This window comes from Ctenopharyngodon idella, chromosome 2 (assembly GCF_019924925.1).
Source record: "Ctenopharyngodon idella isolate HZGC_01 chromosome 2, HZGC01, whole genome shotgun sequence".
NCBI lineage: Eukaryota > Metazoa > Chordata > Actinopteri > Cypriniformes > Xenocyprididae > Ctenopharyngodon > Ctenopharyngodon idella.
The window spans coordinates 33541401-33565403 of NC_067221.1; the positions used below are offsets into that span (position 1 = coordinate 33541401).

The 24003-nt window shown below is 37.7% G+C and overlaps 1 protein-coding gene across 5 annotated transcripts in view; it reads right to left on the reverse strand.

The window, feature by feature from the left end:
- Positions 1–24003, reverse strand: part of adcy8 (adenylate cyclase 8 (brain)) — a 61437-nt gene that overhangs the window by 28509 nt on the left and 8925 nt on the right. For all 5 annotated transcript variants that reach the window (XM_051861984.1, XM_051861993.1, XM_051862001.1 and 2 more), the window contains exons 2-7: positions 19360–19509; positions 15978–16108; positions 14263–14374; positions 9337–9464; positions 7672–7830; positions 7161–7431 (exon numbers count right to left, since the gene is read on the reverse strand). In XM_051861984.1, the coding sequence (XP_051717944.1) occupies positions 7161–7431; positions 7672–7830; positions 9337–9464; positions 14263–14374; positions 15978–16108; positions 19360–19509 (951 nt within the window). The remainder of the gene's footprint in view (positions 1–7160; positions 7432–7671; positions 7831–9336; positions 9465–14262; positions 14375–15977; positions 16109–19359; positions 19510–24003) is intronic.

Below are 24003 nucleotides of genomic sequence, written 5' to 3' on the forward strand. Positions count from 1 at the left end.
GTTCAAACCAAACACAATCAACCAAACTGTGTCAAGATGGCTGTTCAGAAGGATCATGCTGTCAAAGGCGATTACATGGAAGAATGAGAGAAGACCTCCATGTGTGTGGGTCACTAAACATTTCTTTGCAGAAAAGTAACAGCCATATATATCACACATATGTGAACTGGAGGTAAAATGAAAGCTTTTTTCTTTCCATCATAGTGTAGGCATGTGTTGTATTGTATTAGAGTGTATTTATCAGCGGAAATGTCAGCACAGGGGTAGAGGTCAAATGGAAGGCTGACTAGTAGAGGATTTTGCATAAACAGGATCTGACACAGACATTTGATTTTGTTTTGACCGTTGAAAGTATCTTTAAAGAGGACCATCATCTGTGCCGTGAGCTGGAGCTGTGGTCACTGTAAGCCGTGAGTCATCTAGAGAAAAACTAGAATTACAAATCTCACATTCACGCATACACACTGGAATATTCGCACACAAACATACATAGACAAGGTGCTGTTCCACCCAAATATTTAGAATATATATATGCAGCGGGCCCCAAAAAGTATTTTGGCACTTAAAGATATAGTTCACCCCCAAATGAAAATTCTTATCTCATTTTGTGGTCTATAGAAGAAAGTCAGTCATATGGGTTTTGAATGGCACATTTGTGAGTAAATGATGACTGAAAAGGTGAATTATCCCTTTAAGCCACACTACAAAATGTATGAATATTATCGCAATAAATGACAAAAAAAGAAAAGTAAAAGAAATTAATGGCATTTGTTTTAAAGCAAGGCAGCTTTAAAACATGATTTTCAAACATTTAAGAAAATTGCTTGTAAGGTTTCAAATCATAAAACTGTAGATGTAATAAAAACAAAACGTTCTGTTTCTAACAACCAGAAAGTGCACCGAAAATTCCGACCGCCGAAAATTATTGGCCGAAAATGGCATTTTCGGGTTTTGGCCGAAAGACGAAAAAAGGCTGAAAATATATGCCGCCCCACCCCTCAGTGTTCAGCGCTCAATATTCCTGTGCCGAATGCTCAGTTGCTCATGACCCATACGAACAATCCACTCACGGCTCATGCTTTTCCGATGCTAATTTAAAAAAAGCTAATTTAAAATAATAAATAAATAATTTTTAAAAAGCATTTTCGGTTTCAGTTTTGAGCCAAGTAGTCACAGCTGTGGTTAATCTGCTAGTACACCTGTGTAGCATCTGAATAGATAAAACACACAATTGTAAAAATTACTCTTCCAACCCTTCACCCCTGCAGGCCCCGTAATGTCTGGCTCCCTCACTGAGCGCTATCAGCCTTTGGCTTCAATCACACACTTCAAAGACACTTGGCACATTGATTGTTCTCAATACAAGAACCAGACATGCACAAATCATAGAAATGGCATTCTTTCCACTAATTTATTGACAAATTTGCTTAAATGAAGGAACGTGCATTTCCCCAGTACATTTTGTGTATTATCACTGTTTGTATATTGTTCCTCTAAAACCAATGTCCCTGATAACAATTACGATCACAGCTATGTGCTAAGAAAGCAATATTTTTCTGTGGCCAAGCAAAATATCCTTTATGAAGAGCTGATAGACAATCAATATCGAGTGTTCGCTGGCCAAACAGATTGATTGTAATATTAATTCAGCTATATCAAGTTAATTCGATTAACTGATTCAAATATTTATAATTAATTATAACAAGTTATGATTAATTATTCATATTTCCTTTTTGAGCGAATTCGCTACAACTGTGTGAACTTGAGGGGCACTGACATCATACAACCACTAAAAATAATAATAAAAATTTAAAAATCGCAAAGGTTCATGCATTTTTAAGTCTAACTTAAGTGCCCAAATATTTATTGGGGCACTGTATATGGACTTCTCATTCATCAGATCTTAGTTCTGTTAGAACAATGTATAATGTTTTCTCATGTGTGTAATCAAAATTTTATTAACCGGTGTGGCCAGATCTGTTAATCTACTGTTAGCATTGATATTTTTTCAGAATAAAATGGCCTTGAAGACCCTGAAGAGACTTTTGACTATTATCATATGGAATTATTCTATATTCAATAAGAGTTATTCTCTCTAGCAGTTATAAAGAAGAGTTCTGCCTTAAAAAAATAACATCGACACTCAACATGACCTTCACAGGGTTGTACAGCTATAGCAAAACACCAAAATACAAATAAAAGCAACTACCCATTAAAAGTTTGGGATCATTATTTTATTTAAGAAATTAATACTTTTATTCAGCAAGGACAAATTAAAGTGATCAAAAGTGATGACTTTACTTCACATTCATCAGCCTCATGCTCATTCCTTCTCCAACAACTAGCAAAAATTGCTCCTGCACTACAATCCAGATGCACACAAGGTACTTTTAAATCTAACTGTGAAAAGATTATATAAGATTTGCAATACCTCTTTCTATTGAATCAAGTTTTTTTCATTCTGGTTGGTTAAGCTATTAATCAGATTATGAAATGAATGAAACTGACAAAATCTGGATGGAGTAGAAGAGACAGAAGAGCTTCTGGGTGGAGATATTGGAAAACCAATTTGAGATGATCTCTATAATCCTAAAGATGGAGAAATACAGCTTTTGAGGGCTCTGATGCTTTTCAGAGCAGCAACACATCTTGTAATTCCTTATGGGGTGGAGTTTATATTGTTTATATTAGTGTAGTCAGACGGCAAGAAGTCATGGGTCAAGGATACTAAAAGAAGAGAGGTACAATTCCTTTCTTCCTCTGTGAAGAGTTTGGCTCTACTGTCATAAACAAAGGGCTGGTTTGACCTGCAGTCACATATATTTCTGTAATAAACAGCTTTACATCTGGAGAACACAAAAACTGACACCCTGATCTCTAGTTATTGGATTTATTTATTGATTTTGGAACACAGACTGATCAATAGTAAATGCTTTCTCTAAGACGAGATCCCTGTTAAACTCCAGAGGAAATACTCTCAGGTTGCCATGTTTATGCGTGTATGTTTTCGATTCTCCATGAAGTTTTGGATTGCACATAAAAACACAAGGACTGAGACTCTAAATCCATTAACAGAACCACCCTTCGGCAGAACACACACTCCCAAACACCCACTAAAACACACATTCACTCACATACACACTGTGGCTGCAATGCGTCACTGAGGACAAAGCCTAAACAGAGACAGAAGAGAGAGGGAGAGGATGTGAGATAAAGGAGAAGAAAAGAACAGCAGATGAAAGAGGAGAGAGAGAGGGAGGGATAAACGGAGCGTGAAGGAGAAAAGGAATCCTGCTACTGCCTTACAGACATTCCTGTTGTCATGGATACCAGCCCTATAATCTTACATATACACATGAACATGTCAGCATACTTCTGTTTGAACACATCTTGAATAGCTCAGACACACACACACACACATACATACACATACACACACACACACACACACACACACACTAATCAACGTGAAAGCTTGTGCTCTCAGCTGTTGTGTAATTGGCTGGTCGCCCTGCCAGTCATACAGTGAGAACTCTTTGATGTGTTAAGATGACTGCATGACAAAGGCAACAAAAGCACCGCATTAATCAAAGACAACATTCCCTTATGTTAACCATGTCACCATAGCAACAGCCTGGCAACTCTACCCACACCAAGAGAGAGTTCTGCATCATAATCAGCTGCACATGCCACAAAAACCTTCTAGAACATTGTTAAGAGCCATTAAGAACCCTCCAGAATACAGTGCCTGCCCTACAGCCTTGAAAACTCACTAGAACACTATTCCCAAGCTACAGTCTTGAGAACTCACTGGAACAATGTTTCCACCTTCAGCCCTGAGAGTCCACTAGAACACTGTCCCTTACCCTATATGGCCTTGAGAACCCTTCAGAACACTTTTCCCACCTTCAAAACACTTTCCCTGCATCTTACAACCTAGAACACTGTTCCAACCTTCAACTTTGAGAACCCTTCAGAACATTGTCCCCACCTTTAGAACACTGACCCTGTCTTACAACCCTGAGAACCTACTAGAACACTGTTCCCACCTTCAAAACACTTTTCCCATTTTAAAACCTTGAGAACCCACCAGAACACTGCTTCAACCTTCAACTTTCAGAACCCTTCAGGACACTGTCCCTGTCTTACAACCCTGAGAACCTACTAGAACACTGTTCCCACATTCAATTAACTTTCCCCAGCAAACATTTGGATCGTTGAAAAGACATCCCTCCGACACGTCCCATCATGGTTGAAAAACAGTTCCAAAATGATATTTGAACAGACGTCTTTGACGTTATCTTATTATATAATTAATTAATGAATTACTCTATATTGAACTACATGTAGCTAAAAGTCAAAATAACAATTATACATGCAACCCCAGAGAATTGCAGACGTACAAACGTTTCTGAATGCATTTTTAGGAAATTTTCTGTGTTACATGTTTTTACCGATTTATGCCGTCCTACCGTGACTATTTTTGGCCAGGGACATGACGTTGCCGTTGGACCAATGTTTGCTGGTTCCCCATCTTACAACCTTGAGAACACAATAGAACACTGTTCCAACCTTCAACTTTGAGAACCCTTCAAACACTGTCCCCACTCTTCACGCTCTTTAAGATCACAAAACTCTGGACTTCTGGTTGTACCTAGGATAGCTAAGTCCTCTAAAGGAGGGAGAGCGTTTTCACATTTGGCTCCTAAACTCTGGAATAGCCTTCCTGATAATGTTCGGGGCTCAGACTCGCTCACCCAGTTTAAATCTAGATTAAAGACACATCTCTTCAGCCAAGCATTCACATAATCCATCTCATATCAGATCAATTGCACATGACTATCTTTGCTTAATGTTATGAACAGCAGCTATGCTAATTATTCTCCATTTGCTTTTCTGTTTTACCTCGGGACGCCCGTCCCGAGGTGACTAGAGAGTACATCAGTTTCAGTTTGGATCCAGCCTCTTAAGAAGACCTCAGATGACTAAAACTTTGGAAGAGACGGCGCCAACTCCTGCGATGACTTCAGAAGATGCAACATCTGGATCAACACGCACATTCACATTCTATAAATCCTAATTATTGTTAATATGTAATTCATTTTTCCAGGAGCTCTTTGCTTCTACCTCCAATTACATTGCTAACAGTGATTGTATGTTAATCGCCTAAATTATTACATTATTAGCTAACTGCAGTCTCCAAATTGTAATGTTGATATGCTTTCTCTGTAAAGCTGCTTTGAAACGATATGTATCGTGAAAAGCGCTATACAAATAAATGTGAATTGAATTGAATTGAATTTAGAACACGGTTCCTGTCTTACAACCCTGAGAACCTACTAGAACACTGTTCCCACCTTCAAAACACTTTCCCCATCTTACAACCTTGAGAACCCACTAGAACCCTGTTTCAATCTTCAACATTGAGAACCCTTCAGAACACTGTCCCTGTCTTACAACCCTGAGAACCTACTAGAACACTGTACCCACCTTCAAAACACTTTCCCTATTTTACAACCTTGAGAACCCAATAGAACACTGTTCCAACCTTCAACTTTGAGAACCCTTCAAACACTGTCCCCACCTTTGGAACACAGTCCCTGTCTTACAACCCTGAGAACCTACTAGAACACTGTACCCACCTTCAAAACACTTTTCCAATCTTACAATCTTGAGAACCCAATAGAACACTGTTCCAACCTTCAACCTTGAGGACCCTTCAGAACACTGTCCTTACCCTAGATCCCTGAGAACACTCAAAAAAATATATATATCTATATCTTTGTGAATCAGCTAGAACACATTCCTACCACAACATGCTTGAAAAGCAGCTGAAATTATCTCCCTGCCTTACAGCCTTGAGAACCCTCCAGATCTCTGTCCCCGGCCAAAAATTTTGAAAATCTACTAAAACAAGATACCGGTCCTAAACTCTTGAGAACACTCGCAAACATTGTCCCTACTCTACAACTTTGAAAACACTCTATAACTTTGCCCCACCTTACAACTTTTGGAAACTCATAGAACACTGTAGTCCTGCAGCCCTTAAAACATCCAACAAACAATGTCCTACAGCCCTGAAAAAAAAAAAAAAAAAAAATACAGAATGCTGTCTAATAGCCCTGAGCACTCCATGGAAAATCCCAACAGTTTAATGCCAAACAGTTCTAAGAGTCTTCTAGTGTACTGTGCTCTAGAACAGTATATCTTTAATACAGCCATGGAAATTTTCTAGTTTTGTAGCCTGAGAACCTTCTAGAACACTATTCATTCCTAACAGCCCTTTAGACCCCTTTAAAACCTGTCCTCAACCAACAGTCTAGACAGCCTTTTAAAACACTATCCAGTCCTGAGACCCTCTAAAGAACACTATACATGTCCGACAGCACTAAAAACCTTTAAAATGATTTGCTACATGAGCCATACTACAACAGAGACCTACAAAGTTCACTGCATATTACATTACAAGAAAAATGTTCTAAAGGGTTCCCAAACCTGCACTGAGTAGTTGTCCGGATCTAAAACTTTAGTGGGACATTTTCTACTGTTCTACAGTCTTCATAAATCTGAATCTTCATGTAAAGAAGAACAGTTAGTGGTCATTCACTCAGAACACGTTTTTGCATTTAAAAACACGAGACGCGGGGCAGTGGAATGGAGAAAAAAAAAAAAACCATACATGTTTATTAAAACTTTTTCTGCATTTTTAGAATGTTGTGCCCAAATTAAAAATGCCTTTTTAGTTTCTGCAAGAGATGCGAGACACAAGTGCAATGGTCAAAGATGTCCGTCTAGTTTGTTTACATAGAAAACCTATGGAAAAGCAGCACAGTGGAATGCAAAAACACATTCTTTGTGTATGGCCCCTTACATATGCCCTTACAGACCAGATCACGATATAAACTACAAAGCATCTACACACAACCATCCAAAACAAACCAAACAAAAAACATGCAGGAGGAACAAGAAAGAAAATGGAGAGATGTGGAAATAAATCAAACTCAAAGACAGGTGTGCAGTGAACAGATACAGAGCCTCTATTTAAGCTCCATTTGCCAGCTACGTTTGAGGTTCGGAATCGCTGAGGATGCGTTAAAATGCGTTTTCTTAACTATGCCAGTTTATGTGTGGTTGTTTGCTTGTGTGTGTATTGCACTCACATTCTGTTTGCCCACTATGTTATGGAAGGGAAGTTCAGGGCTCCATGTTCCCTCCGTGAAGGAAGTGTTAGAGGTTCTGTGATCTGATTGGTTGGTGGAATCTCTCATGATGTCCTCAGGCAGTGTGAGCAAGCTCTCCTCTGGCTGCTTAATCAAGAAGGTCTCGATGTTATGTCTGCGCAGGAAGTCGTTACGGTCCTTACCGTGACCCTCCTCCACCTCATAATCACCGTTCAGACAGTCTAGAGCCGCTTTAGAGATGTGGATCCTCCTGAAGGGGTTGAAATTAACTACTGATTCATCTCACACATTCAAAACACGACTTTTTTAAAATGAGAATAAACCAAAACTCAATTAATTTCCTCCCACACCATTACACAAGAGGGGGAGGTGTCCATAAAATCTCTCTTTTCCATCATGGTCGAACGTGTTTGAGGACAAATGGATAATCCTACTGTACTTCTCTTATATTTAATCACAACAGAGAGGTGCACACATGTGTGTATCTTACCCAGGTATTCCCCCTGACTCCAGTTTGTTGGCTATGTCAACATCCCAAGACCAGACGTCGAATTGCCATTTCCGCAAACCGAGAACTCCACATAAAACCGAGCCAGAGTGGATGCCAATACGCATGTCTATGTCATGCTTTGTACGTGAACGCACATACCTAAACATACAAATAGAAAAGGTTAGGATGGATAGCTAGCTAGCGGTGTTCCAGTTCTGTAATGGTGATGCTAAACAACTGCTGAGTTAGAGAACTCCCTGGGACAAAACACTGGGTTTATAGTGTAAAATACACATCATACTATTACTCCTGAATGGGGTAACAGGCAGAAGTAAGTGGCTGCTTATAAAAAGTGGAATCGAGGTCACACAGTCACTGCTGTGTGTGTGTTGTTGAGTGGTAGTGAGAGTGCTGTGATATCTGACTGTTAGTGCAGCACACACATACACACCTGCTGAACAAGGGCCTCTCATCTGCTATCTAGCCTCTATTAAGGGTCAACAGGACTGGTCTAGTGGCCTCTTTCTCTCTGTCATTCACTCTTCCTTGCTACAGACATACCATAGACTTCCAGTGCTTTAAAATAATGCTAATAATACTTAATACAGACTAACCCAAATTCAACCTGTGAGGTATATATTAACGTTCCCTTTGCCTAATTTGGCAACCTGTAGGAAAGAAACATAGCAAATGAGATACCTTTTAAAGAAATACTTCAGGGAAAAAATTAACATTCTGTCATCATTCACTTTGTCGTCACCAATCTCTATGACTTTCACAAAAATGAGAATTTAAATTAAATTAATTAAATAGTTGGTCAAGCTTCAAAAATGACAAAGTTCCATAAACATATCTTAAAAATAGTCCAACATTAGACAGCTTCTGAAGCCATATAAAAGCTTTGTGTGTGACAAACAGAAACAGAAATTCAAGCCATTATTCACTGACAATCTTCTGCTCCAGTGGGTTGTTTAACTCTGTGATTATAGAGTCAGTGAGTTGAACTCAGTACCAGATCAGTCTGATTCGTGATTCAAATCATTCAGACAAGCTTTGTGAACTGGATCAACTGTTTCGTTGACAAGATCAGACTCAATAGAATGACTTATTTATGAATTGGGCATCATTACTTCTCTTGTTAATAAGTAAAGCTACAGTATAGTGGATGTCAAGTTGGATGAGAATCAGTGAATAATGACTTAAATTTCGATCATTTCACCACAAAAAGTTGGCTGTGAAATACAGTGTACGAGTCATATGAATCAGTTTTAGAATGCTTTTTTGTCAATTTGGAGCTCGAATAACCCCCATTCCTTATTTACTTTCATTAAATTAAAAGAATGACAAGGAAATTCTTCAAAAAAAATTGTGTTCCATGTAAAGAAAAAAAAAAGTTGTGCAGGTTTGGAATGACATGAAGGTTAGTAAATGATGTCAGAATTTAGTTTTGGGCAAAATGTCTTCCTATGTGTCTCCTGAGCAGATATAGATATATTCTTCTTTTGTGTCAACAACTGTGTCTATTTAGGCAATAAAATTTCTTAGCAATCTCAGCAATAACCTGAGCAAAAACCTTCCTTTTCGAACATAGCATGCTTACTGCGATGTTGAATCACTAATTTAGCGCTGGCTGGTAGATTAAAACATAAAATGTTTTACTGTTACCTGATGGTTTTGATCATGCTGAGGCCCATCTCAACACAGCAGTGGGCATGATCCGGTCGAGGCTCTGGAAGGCCAGAAACACAATAATAACAATCCCCCAGTATCTTGATCCTCAGACAATGATGCTCCTGAGGGGAAAAGAAGAAGGCATTTTTACATTTAATGATGTCAAACTGTTGACTGAATTTTTATGTAAAAAAAATCAATCGGTCTACATTAGGTTATCCCAATAAAAGTGATTTTTAAGGGTCAGGTCAGGCAGAAATAGTTGCTTAAGGTAACAATTGCACAGTTTATTTTACATTGTGTGCATAATAGAGGCATACATGAGGATTCAAGCAATTATAACTGCAATCACCCTGTAATTTCCACTGCAGTCTCTATCTGTGTTAGTTATCTCTCAGCCTACCAGGTTTTTGTGTAGAACTCAGAGAGAGTGGTAATTATAAGGCCATCACTCATTAATTTGTTCTATCTGAGATCCATTACTCATGCCTACTGCCGTATTAACGTCTTTTTACTGCTCAGTAAACGGCTGTATGGAAACAAAGAGTCGTTACGCCCGTAACCGTCATTTGTCAATCATTAAAAACACCACCTACAGCTTGATTAGCTCTGGACTGACTCATGATAACATGTTTGAAGCACTGTTGCTAATCTGCAGGCTAAGTGCTGCAGGATAAGTGAATGCCTTTTACATAATCAATACCAAACCGTGGGCCAATTTAATGGATATAAACATAGAGACTAGCATTAAATGCTAGTGTAACAACATGCTCCATCCTCTAAACATCAACATAACAACATGACGCTAATAAAGAACCCATTAAATTAAACTTCCCGCAGAATTACAATGGAAAAACCTGCTCATAGTTGCATTGAGCCTTTCGGAAAAAAGTACTGTGGTGGTGCAGTGAAGGTATTAGATGGTAATGCCATGGTATTTTTATATATACTATACACAATTATTCAACAGTTTGGAGTCAGTAAGATTTTTTTAATATTATATAAAGTCTTTTATGCTCATCAAGGTTGCATTTATTTGATCAAAAATACGGTAAAAACAGTAATATTGTGAAATATTGCATTTTAAAATAACTTTTCTATTTTAATATATTTCTGTGATGGCAAAGTTGAATTTCAGCAGCCATTACTCCAGTCTTCAGTGTCACATGATCCTTCAGAAATCATTCTGATTTGTTGATTTGGTGCTCAATAAACATTTCTTATTATTATTAATGTTGAAAACAGTTTAAATAATATTTTAGTAATAAGTAATATTTTGTGGATACAAAGACATTATAAATTACTGTCACTTTTGACCAATTTAATGCGTCCTTGCTGAATGACTTTATTAATTTCTTTAAAAAAAACTTACTGACCCCAAACTTTTGAATGGTAGTGTACCATAGTCAGTGATTACCTTAATCATACTAATAGGGTTCCTGTGCAAGCAACATCAAGTCATGGATTTGTTTCCTACAGAACAGACATAGGTCTACTGATAACATGATACTTCAATGTACTTCCATGAATATCATGGTTTTACCAGGGTATATGTCCAAAAAACATGATATTTCAATGGTTCATGTTTAAACAAATATATCAGCATTTGTAAAGGGATTACCAAGATATTCTGTGTTTCTACATACAACGATCAGGAATAACATTATGACCACCTTCCTAATATTGTGTTGGTCCCCCTTTTGCTGCCAAAACAGCCCTGACCCGTCGAGGCATGGACTCCACTAGACCCCTGAAGGTGTGCTGTGGTATCTGGCACAAGATGTTAGCAGCAGATCCTTTAAGTCCTGTAAGTTGTGAGGTGGGGCCTCCATGGATTGGACTTGTTTGTTCAGCACATCCCACAGATGCTCGATTAGATTGAGATTGGGGAATTTGGAGGACAAGTCAACACCTCAAACTCGTAGTTGTGCTCCTCAAACCATTCCTGAACCATTTCTGCTTTGTGTCAGGGTGCATTATCCTGCTGAAAGAGGCCACAGCCACCAGGGAATACTGTTTCCATGACAGGGTGTACATGGTCTGCAACAATGCTTAGGTAGGTGGTATGTGTCAAAGTAATATCCACATGGATGGCAGGACCCAAGGTTTCCCAGCAGAACATTGCCCAAAGCATCACACTGCCTCCACCGGCTTGCCTTCTTCTCATAGTGCATCCTGGTGCCATGTGTTCCCCAGGTAAGCGCGGTGTATCAGTGAGCCTTGGCCGCCCATGACCCTGTCGCCGGTTCATCACTGTTCCTTCCTTGGACCACTTTTGATAGATACTGACCACTGCAGACCGGGAACACCCCACAAGAGTTGCAATTTTGGAGACGCTCTGACCCAGTCGTCTAACCATCACAATTTGTCCTTTGTCAAACTCACTCAGATCCTTACGCTTGCCCATTTTTCCTGCTTCTAACACATCAACTTTGAGGATAAATTGTTCACTTGCTGCCTAATATATCCCACCCACTAACAGGTGCTGTGATAAAGAGATAATCAGTGTTATTCACTTCACCTGTCAGTGGTCATAATGTTATGCCTGATCAGTGTATATCACATGCTTAGACTATATTATACTTCAAGTAATGAGAGGGTTAATGCACATTTTCCATTAGGCAGTGTGAGGGCATAGGAGCAAAAGAGAGAGTCCGGGAGAGACAGACAGCAAGAGACTGAGACAAATTTGTGGAAGATAAAGCTACTGTAAGAGGATCTTCAAGGTGTTTTCAGGATGTGGCACAACGCAAGCAATCAAAAACATTACTGAAAATCTGAAAAATGTTGAACGCAACAGCACAACCGTCCAGTAAACCATACAGCACTAACTGTGCACATGTGACATTTCTGAGTAAACATTGCCATCGGGAGAAAAAAAATGAATACTGCTCATCACAATAAACACTGCTGCAGAATTTAATACAACACCAGGCCTGCTCACATGAGTGTGCCTGCAAATTCACACAAGGACACAAGGATATTTAAATATGACATACTGATACAACCATCTGCAAGTGCACATATGCCACATTTGAATATCTGCAATATGCATCAGTAAGCCACTTTATGGTTGGTTAATCTTCAATGATTATTGTACTGACTCATGAATAAGATTATTGAAGAGCTGCAGCATGAGGATGGAGTTTAATATTCTTCATAATGCATTTATTTCCTCCCCCAGTCTGAACAACAGAACAAAAAACACATTTGTTTAAAATACAAAATAAATCTGCATATGTATACGTCTGCAAGTAATGTTCTTTCTTTCAAGGGCAGCTATCAAGATTTGCACTAGCCGTTGACAGTTGTACCCTTATGCTAACACACACACTCATATATCAGTGTTATTAATGGAGGAGACACAGTCACAATGTTTTTATTTATGTGACTTTTGCAACAGGCATTTAGCACATCAATGCACTGTAGGACATGAATGAGGGTGAGTCGTCACACATTTCAACCTTTTCTCAACTCTAACTGAACTCAGCTTATCTGGTGCCACTATAAACGCCAAGCCAAGATACGCTGGCACTGCCCTTGGCACATAAACATAACTCTCTTTGTTTCGCACACATTCCGCATCTGATATGTACAAGCAAAGCAGCAGTCTAACTGCAATTTTCTGAGGTACACAGTGCTGACTTATGTAAATAAAGCACTGAAATAAGCATAATTTACATAGAAAGGTAGTGTGTTGAATGACAATGACTTAAAAGGATAATGATCAGTTACTTACCCTCATGTCGTTCTAAACCTGTATGACTTTCTTTCTTCTGTGGAACACAATAAGATTGTTTTTTTCATACAATACAAGTGGGGTTCAGTGTTGTTTTGAACCCCCACTGATACTAATTGTACAGACAAAAACAGTTCTTAAAAATCGCTTCTTGTGTGTCCCACAGAAGACAGAAAGTCATAAAATATGGTGCAATGCTAAACCAGTGTGAACAGTATCTGATTAAACTGGATTAAGGGAGGATAAGATGCAAGTTTCTGAACAAGTTTTTGGGCTGAAATGCACAAAAGTGGATCAACCAGTGAATCTGTTCTTTGAGTATTTAATCTAACAATGCCATAAATTAAAACATCTTTCAGCAGATCTTGATTTGTCAGGAAATCTAATATACATAAGAAGGGGGACCACATTTGCATCCAAATGATAATTAATATAGACAGAACCCAAACCTCAAGGAATAGCTATGAAATTATCTGGATTCAGTCAACAGAATATAATAGAAAATGCTGTTTGACTTCCATTAAGTCTAACAAACATCTTTTTCAAACAGTGTTGAGTAGTTCACTCCATTTTTATGCTTTAAACAATTCTATATTGCAAAAGACTGTTGATTAAATTGCCCCTATTATGCCTTTAAAGGTTCCTAGTTTTGTTTTGGAGGTCTCCTATAACATACACCCAAGGTCAAAAAACACTTTTCTTCAATTTCTGATTATATTCATTGCACATCACCTCTTTTCTCACAGTGTCTGAAATGGCTCGATATTCGAATTTCTGCGAGTCTGCTCTGCTCTGATTGGTTAGATGGCCCAGTCTGTTGTGATTAGTCTACTATATATACAGTGCGTGTCGGAAACTAAATGCCCATACCATATCTGAATTTAGCTCCGGAGTCTGCCTCAGCCCTTGCGTACACAGTGATACAAACAGTAATGATGGCATCAGTTTTACTGTATCCATTCCAGCAAGAGTCCTCTTCCTTTTGAAGTGCATGCAAAGTGGATTACTGCATTGAAAGCAGTGTCTTCTAGACATGTCAACAACACTTTCAAATAGGAACATGCCTTAATTCATTGGCAACTGCTATTTCAAGGACTATTATGTTGCTTTATACCCTGAATGATGCTGTGATGTGGCTTAAACCTGTGGGCATTGTTGTGTATGTGTGTTAGGTCACTCACGTGTGCCAGTCGGTCAAAGCGTGCAAAGAGTTCGTTGAGCATTCGAACGAGTTCCTGAGCGGAGAGTGTGGTGGAAAGATTGGTGAAGCCCTTCACGTCAGCAAAGAGAATACTGCATAAAACACACATGCAAACAGATCAGCTGAAAAATCACAACAATTTTCCCAGACTGAAATATTACAATCAGTCAGTGAACAGGCTGATTGCTATATTTTAATGTGAGAAAACATTTTAAAAAAAATGAATACTTTTATTCAGCAAGGATGCATTAAATTGAGCAAAACTGACAGTAAAGACATTTATAGTACAATGTTACAAAAGATTTCTGCTTCAAATAAATGCTGTTCTTCTGAACTTTTGATTAATCAAAAAATCCTGAAAAAAGGTCAGTTTCCACAAAAATATTAACTGTTTTCAACATTGATAATAATAAGATTTTTTTTTTTTTTAAACACCAAATCAGCATATTAGAATGATTTCTGGTGGATCATGTGACACTGAAGACTGGAGATGGCTGTTAAAAATATAGCTTTTTCATCAAGGGAATAAAAAAGGTTTGTACGATCCCGCCTCCCGCCTCTTGTTTACGTGTGTTCTTTTGTTGCATAATTAAAAAATAAGTAAACAGCTTATCCACTTAGACATCATTATTTTATATCACGTCAAAATCAAACATGAAAAGACCTGAAAACATTATGACTGTGGGGTTTTTTAGTGAGCAATCAGCTTGGTGAAATTAAAGATACATCTTTGTGTCTGTGACAGACAGTGTTTACCAAGCATGACTGATGATCCAAAATACTGTAAGTTGATCATTAAAAAGAACAGCTGAACATCAATACACAAATAAAATATATGTATTATATATTATATTTTGTACGCATTATGCATATAGTCGTCCACCGGAAGCTAGTTATTTGAATTTATAAAGTTGTAAACATGGATATTTTTCTTACAAAAACTCATTGTTTCACTTCAGAAGGCCTTTATTAACCCCCTGGAGTCATATGAATTACTTTTTTTTATGGATGGATGCATTATTTTTGTCTTCAAAACGCGGCCCCCCATTCACAACCATTATAAACCTTGGAGGACTAAGGATATTTTCAAATATATCTCAAATAGATTGTGTTCGTCTGAAAGAAGATAGTCATATACACCTAGGATGGCTTGAGGGTGAGTAAATCATGGGCTAATTTTCATTTTTGGGTGAACTATCCCTTTAGGAGTAATGGACATGAAATTACATTTGATTTATAATAATAAATAAATAAATAAAAATAAATAAATAAAAAACTGAAGACTTTGCCTCCTCATTTCAGAACACCTCTGCACGCCACTATATATATATATATACATATATATATATATATATATATATACATATATATATATATATACCCACACACACACACATATATATTTTAAGGGAAAACCATTGAAAATTGTCAAATGGCTTCAATTTTTATCCATTTTTTGGGGCCAGTCAGAACCTATTTGGTGCTCATACTGTCACTGACTGTGCTGCAACTGGCTACTTGTTTGGGTTATAAAAGAGAGTGACTCAGTCATAATCAAGGATGACTGTGCCATAACAGCGGTTGACTGAGCCGTAATGGTGGGCAACTGAGCCTTAATGGCGGATGACTGATTCAATTCCATTTGATTCTCTTCTATTCTTTTCATGATGACTGTACTAAAATGGAAGAAATTACCTCACGTTCTCATAGCGGTGAATGTAGATACGGTGAAACTGGTGCTGTAGGGTCTCGTCCTCCACGTTGGTCATGTCGTTAATCATCTCCAGCACTACAAAGCGTGGCAGCACCGACAACACCAGACGCTCCTAACAGAAGCAGTGTGGGTAAAGCGCTTTATTAAACATAGACTTAAATAATTTAGCCACTGAATGCACACTTACACAAAAAAGAGTTTCAACCAGTTTACCAATTTAACTAGCTCACCAGTCTAACCTTTAAATTACTTTACAAACGATAGTGTAGAATTTCATTATGACTGTTCTGCATTATTATTTAACCCCACACATTAATATATGATACAGTTTCCTTTTACTGCAATAAAACAGCTTCAAGTCATTTTTATCCAGTGTTAGTTCCCTTAATGGTTCACCAGTCAATCAAATATCCCCAAGCGTCCAGCTCACAGGGCTAAATATAAATGCATAACAGTCTTTTCTAGCATAATTTCTAAAAAAACAGAAATGCATTTATAATTCAGTACAATGTGAGAATAAAGAGTCTGAATGCTTTTGCAAAACATTGCAAGGAACATATATCTGCCATATACAGTATGTTAAAGCCAAAGTGTGTAATTTCTGCATCACCAAAATAATATTTTTGCCAAACACTTCCCGGTCTTCCATTGGTTGGACAAAATACCCCACAGATCATTTATTATAGCTTGTCAAATTTGCCCTGATTTGGGTGTGAGGAAAAACATGCAGTTTTTGTGTGTGTCCCTTTAAATGCAAATGAGCTGCTGCTCCATGCCCGCTTTCCAAAAGAGGGCTCAACAACAACAAAGCTGGAGAATCTCACGCTGGAAAAATGACAAATGTCAGTAACGGTGTTCAGCCTTACATTGTTCAAACCGGAGTCGGACTGTGATGGAGAGAAGAATTTACAACTTTTAGAATGCAACTGGACGTTTCTGAATGGTTAGTGGATACATTTATATAGTTGCTGTAGATTTGATTCGACTCATCGACTAGCATGTGCCGTCATGTTAATCTTTAGTGCAAAACCCGTATGGACGCCCACTATACTATAGCGTACCTGTTTGCCAAACAGAGCCATACACACCAGGCTAACATTTATGATTGCTATCAAATGCTGTGAATGGTCTCATATTTTTTCCAAAATATTGCTTGGACAGAAATGCTCCTTTTTTAGCAATCGAGCTTGCCAGGGTCAACTTGCAGGCCATCCAAGCTAACGAGTGCTCGTCTGTGCAGCCAATGACAGAACAGTTAGCATGCTTTGTTCGAACTTTTGCCATGGCCTTAGAACTGGTACACTGTTTTTTTGTTGCGAAAAACAAAATGATGCCGCCATGAGTGGAAACGTGCAGATTAAGGGGCAGTAATATTATAATAAGTTCCCATTCCTACATCACAAGGGGAGCGAAATCTGAGTGGATCGTTTTTTTTCACATGCTTGCAGAGAAAGGCTTACCAAAACAAAGTTACTGGGTTGTCCTTTTTTATGGTTTCTGGGTTGGTAGATGCACCAGGGACCTTATTATAGCACTTAAACGAGGAAAACGTCAGATTTTCATGTTATGTCCCCTTTAAGCTGAGGTAGGAGAAAGTATTTTCAAATCGAAAAAATTACACACCTCAGCTTTAATTCTCCTTTGTGACACTGCATGAATAAAGAGCTTGTTCTGCAAATATGAATTCAACAAGCCAGAGGTTTGTGCTCACCACTGTCTGGGCTAAAAGCAGGGGAAATTTGGATAGATGGACATACAAAAGAAGAGGAAGCACACACACATTCACACACACACATTCGCACACACGCACAAACAGTGGTACCAGCATGGGCTCCACTTGACTGGCAAATAAAACCCACTTCAGCAAACAGCCGGAGAGCTCTCAGAGCAAGAGATGGGGGGGAGGGGGGAGGAGACGGAGAGAGATTCCCTAAGGAGTCTCGGAACCTTTCTACACTAGCCTTCTGTCCCCATGAGATGCTGTTCTTCAAATCAATTACTCTCACCCACTGCGGCTCAGTGCTGGAAAAGGAGTGTGATATAACTTTACGTTTGCACGTGAGTGTGTGTGTGTGCACTTGCATGTACACTACCTTTTAAAAGTTTGGGGTCAGTTATTTAAGTTTTTAAAGAAATTAATACTTATATTCAGCAAGGACATATTAAATTAGACAAAAGTGACAATAAAAACATTAATAGTATGTTACAAAAGATTTCAAATTTAAATAAATGCTGTCCTTTTGAACTTTCTATTCATTAAAGAATCCTTGAAAAAATGTATCACGGTTTCCACAAAAATATATTGAACATTGATAATAATAAGAAACGTTTCTTGAGCACCAAATCAGCATATTAGAATGATTCCTGAAGGATCATGTGACACTGAAGACTGGAGTAATGATGCTGAAAATTCAGCTTTGCATCACAGGAATAAATAAATTACATTTTAAACTATATTTAGACAGAAAACAATTATTTGTTATTTATCAGTTATTTAACAGAAAACAGTTATTTATTTCATATTACTGTTTTTACTGTATTTTTGATCACATAAAAGCTGTCTTAGTCAGCATACGAGACTTCTTTCAAAAACATTAAAAAATATTGCCAACCTCAAACTTATGAATGGAAGTGTACTTGTGTGTGTCTATTGACACAACTGTCTGTTTGATTTTCCTCTGTGCAGTGTTACATAACCATTTTACATTAACAAAATTTACCATGGTAACCATAGTTTCTGCCAAAGTACCACTACAATTAATACAATTATGGCTACTACTGTAAAATCATAATTGTTTAAATTTCTTTTTTGCAGTGATAACATGCAGTGTCCAATATAATGTGGATATCAAACAGAGATTCTGCCAGTAGAATCTGGAAGTGACAAAATAGGTAAATAAACACTTAATTGACCAAATGAACATGTTCAAAATTGTCAAGTATTGGCTGATTAATCGGCCTGTGCAATACATACTGTACAAAATACCATAGTTACGACACATACTGCACACTGTAAAAAAAAAAAAAATCCATAAGAAAAAAAACAAACAGATAATGTACTGCCAGAAAACTACCAGGACATTATCCAGTAATTTTACAGACGCAATGAACATCTGTAAAACACCTGTAAAAAATAAATACGGAAACATAGAGTACATTGTGACCTATTTTTAGGGGGTTTTTTTTAGAGAGTGTATCATTAGGAGTAAATATTGTATTTTGTATGGTTAGCATGGTAATTCATTGAATGAGTATTTTGTTTTGCACACAAACACAGACTTCCTGGAAACTTCCTGGCCACAAACAGGTTTACATGTGTCATGGAGTGTGTGAAGGAAACTTTTGAAATTTGCGAACACTAACCTGTCGCTGGTTCTCCGTCTCCAGGCGGAGACGTGCCTCGATGCACCTGCGTGTCTCCAGAAAGGCCTGTCGCTGGGCGCGGTCTGACAGGTAGCTGATAAACATCCCTGCAGTGTTTATACATAAGAACAGCAGCACCTGAGCTAACAGCTAAAGAAAGAGAGAGAGAAGACAAACAGAGAATTTTACTGACCTTAAGAAATTAGTGTACTAAACTGCAGGTGAAACCACACATAGATACAAATTAACTATTGTGCACTATTGTACATTTTTATTAATAATATATTTTTGGCATTATGCATTGGGATTATTTTTCTGTTTTTCTTGCATTAGTGACAAATGCAGGTCACTGGGTCACTTGCAGCATATAAAAGATGATTCATTTAGATTAAGATTAATTTCATTTTGGTGGATTAATGTGAAGAATATTTCCTCATTTTAGAGATACCAGCCACTGCCAAGTAAATTTTATCTACTCGCCAAAGCCATCTTTTCTCGCATTTGGCATTTGGCAAGTGTAAATTTTAGACCTTGAGCATAAGCATACAGGAGAAAAATACTTAAATGCTTATTTTAATTTAAATGCAGTACTATTCCCTAAGAGACAGAAGCTAAATGTCATCTTTCTCTCTATTTCACACAAACGCACATTAATGTGCAATTAATAAATGTCAGTAATATACTGGAGGCACAATATGTTACAGTTAATAAGCATGCTATTATTTCAAATGTGCTCATGTAAAAGCTAAAGCAAAGATATTTTTTAAAAACCTTTAGTGTTTGCTTTTGGTCCAAATATTAATGACCGTTTTGATTAAAATTCACACACTCTGTGATTTTCTTATGATACATCTGTCAATATGAAGTGAAAACCATGCAGATTTTCCATTGCTGATTTTTGCTTTCCTTACATATCTTATGCATAAGTATGTTAGAACAAACAGAAACACATTTACAAACATGAAGTCACTTACTGCCAATGATTTGCATATTTTAGCTTGAAAATAACAAGAACTAGCCTTTAGGCAACAGCTAAGCTGTTCTCCTTCCATACATTTCCAAATGGTTTTCATTTTCTGATTGGCTTACCACATCCCAAGAAAAAAAGAAAAAAGAAAAAAAAAGCCCATCCACTAGGGGGAGCCGCAGAGGTGAGAGAAAATTGAGGGTTGATGCCAAATCTACATACTGCTAAATATATTCAATCTGGATTGAACCAGCTAGCCCTCTGAAATCAATAAGAAATAAAATATTCTGACTTTCAAATAAACATATATTTATATATATTTTTACAATCAGAACAAATTCATCTCATTTCTACAAGCGATAAGTTTGTAAATTTGTCAGACGTATAAATGCTTTTTATCTCAGTTGGGCCACCAAGTAAAACATAAATAAAGCCTTCCAAAATTGTAATCTCCAGTGTGATTGGCTGGCTGCTATGAAATTTCCAGTGAAACTATTATATATTTACAAAGTACAATTATGCCTTGTTGTTGAATGGTTGTAAATGGTACCCTAATTCCGAACTATACCATACCACTTTTTGGGACCCTTCCGTTGGGGTACCTAGCACAGTAGTCCGGTACTAAAAGGTGGAGCTAAACTCACTGCAGAACGTTGATTGGTTGACAGAGAATCGTCACTTGCGCGTGCTACAAGGGGAATGACAACACAAGAGGCGGCATTTTTTAACAAAGTTGTAACACAATACCGTTTCTTCTTGTGCCAAACAGCCACATGCCGAGAAGCTAGAACAAGATCTGCGGTATGTCCTACATTGTTGTTTACTGTGGCGCTTTCTTCTTCGCGCAAGAATGACATCGATTGCTACTTTCCGTCATACACCACGCCTATCAAGTAAGGCTACCGCTCGGTGAAAACGAGGCAATAGTGTCTAAACAAGCAGTTTTGACTAGATACAACAAAACAGACATCAACACCATAAAAGACACATTCTTTTTGTCTGTCCAGAGTAAAGTACCCACTGAGCCATAGCTAAAAAGTTACACACACAGAAGTGCATATTTATATTTAGACACGAGAACAAACACTGTTAGTTTACTGCATTTGGAACATATACTGTCATGCCTCTCAGAGGAATCTAAAAATACACACGCTTTACCAAACATGTCGTGAAAATCTCCAGAGAGTGTGATGTAACCACCTGCAATCATTAACACTCTAAAACAATCACTGCAAAACATGTTTAAGCATGCCTCTGCACCTATTACTACAAAAGCCTCATAGGCATTTATGTGTGTGCGTGTGTGTGCTTCAGTTAGACACATCCCTCGTGGGAATTTAAATTTTATGACTGATTAACGAGCCCCCCATCCTTTACAGTTTCAATTACTCTGGGTCTTTTTTTCTTTTCTTTTCTTTTTTGTCCCGCGGGGGCATTAAAGGACTGCCATTTCAGACAGAGCCAAGAAAAGGGGCCCTAATTAATACAACCCCTCTGGTACACACACACACAACCAATGCAGTAAACATGATCAACATTCAAGTATCAAGCTAGCATGCAAATTGACTTAAATATGACTTCTAATAATTGTAATTGCTGCTGTTTGTAATTGTAAATGATATTTACAAACACATAAACAACACCAACATGCACTTTGGCAATGTGTGTGCTTTATAATATAAAATAATGCACACACATACAGAGGTCAGTGATGTGGACAGTTTTAATAGGGAAGCTCATTATTTCAGACTTTCCCCATTCAAATCACTGACCTTAAAATACATTATCTCACATCATACAAATGCCTCTCCACAATATGAAAACATGAACAGCCTAGACTAACGAAGATGAGTCTTTATGTGAGTGTCTCTTAGAATAATGCTCTTAGCTGTAGGAAAACATGAACAGATGGTCTGTGACACTTTCTAGCTTTACATTTATCTACAGGTAAATTTCTCAATGTCGTTTTAAAGTCAGTTCACACTCATACTTGAACCACAGGTGTAGTTCATCACATTAATTATGGGCATGATCCACTAACATTTGACAAACAGAAAGTCACAATAACTTTGTCTTAATTTTGAACAATATATTTCTTGAAAACATAAGAAATGTCTATTTGTGAAATTTTTTGAAAAGTATGGAAATCTGCAGAGCCCCTAAAGGCACATGATGATGGAAAAAAGATGGGAGGAAAAATTGAATGTCAATGCTTTTTCATTGTCTTGCAAATGTTTTATGTTCCCTTGAGAAACTTTGCGTTTGCTCACAAAATGTTTGCGTTCCCCCGAGAAACCTTGCGTTTGCTTGCAATACTTTTGAGTTCTTTGAGAGCGAACGCATAAGTTTTGCAGGGGAACGCAATGGTGTTGCAAGTGAATGCAAAGTTTCTCGGGGGAACGTAGAAACCTGTTTCTGCCTCAGACTAGGAGTAAAAAAAGTTTATTTTAAACTTATACTTATTTTGTGAGGTATAAAAGTTGCAATTATGAGAAATAAAGTCCAAATTGTGAAATATACATTAGACATATGGGTCAGTTATAAGAACTAGTCTCAATGCTGAGACACAAAGTCTTAATCATAAGGAATAGCCCATAATATGAGATATAGAATGGCAACTGTGAAATATAAAGTTGCTATTATGAGAACAAGAGGGTGAATTGTAAGATATAAAGTCACAATTTTGAAAAATAAAGTTGCAATTGCGAGAAACAGTCCCAATTGTGAGATATAAAAGCAGAAACATGAGAATTGGCAACTAAAATAGTGGCATTTTATCTATGAAATTCATGCATTGTGGCTTAAATATCAAAATACACTTTGGGGCCACTGTACATTTCATACCGTGTGTAAATACAGCAGGAGAATTTACAGAACAAATTTACAGATCACTTACATGAATACTTCAAACGCACACACAAACACAGTGCACTTTAACTATAGCCTTTAACACCATAATTATCTCAGCAAAGTACAGTGATATCCGTCAGCATGCAGCAGAAATCGTTAAGAGCGACTGACTCTCATTGACTGCAGCAAATTAAAGAGAGAGAAAAAAAACAACAACAACTGCATAGCACTCCTAGACCAACAGATCTAATGAAACTGTTAATATCAACATTGTACTCCAGCCAGAGAGTCTTCACCACGCTGAGGAGCCGAACTGAGATTTAATTAACACTCCATTTAATTACTGGGGTTGATTATAGTTGTAAAATGCTGCCTCTGAGATTTCCAATAGATGGGCTGCTGTCCACTGATAATTCAACCAGCGAGCAGAAACATTACAATGCCCATTTGATAAACTTTGAAATTGAAATTTGACATTTAGGGTATTTTTAAGTGACATACAGCAGCCAGTCTCCATGGAGCATCTTACGGCAGATGAGCAATGCATTGTGGGAATAGCTTCACTGCCGCTCGCTGTGACCTCTCGGCAACTCTAAGATTAAACCCCACAACCTTTTCTTCTGACAGCCAAGACCTTTAAGTGCTATACAGCAGCACCGCTGCACCTATAACTGATTACCTAGAGCACTTTTACACATTTCACTCCCAGCACTTTTCTCTGATGCGGTCAGGGTTAATCTCAATCTATTTTGAATGACTATAATGGTCCTGTGTTCCTGTGCCCTGTTAATCTTTAGTCAGAGAGTAGAAGCCATATTTAATTTGAT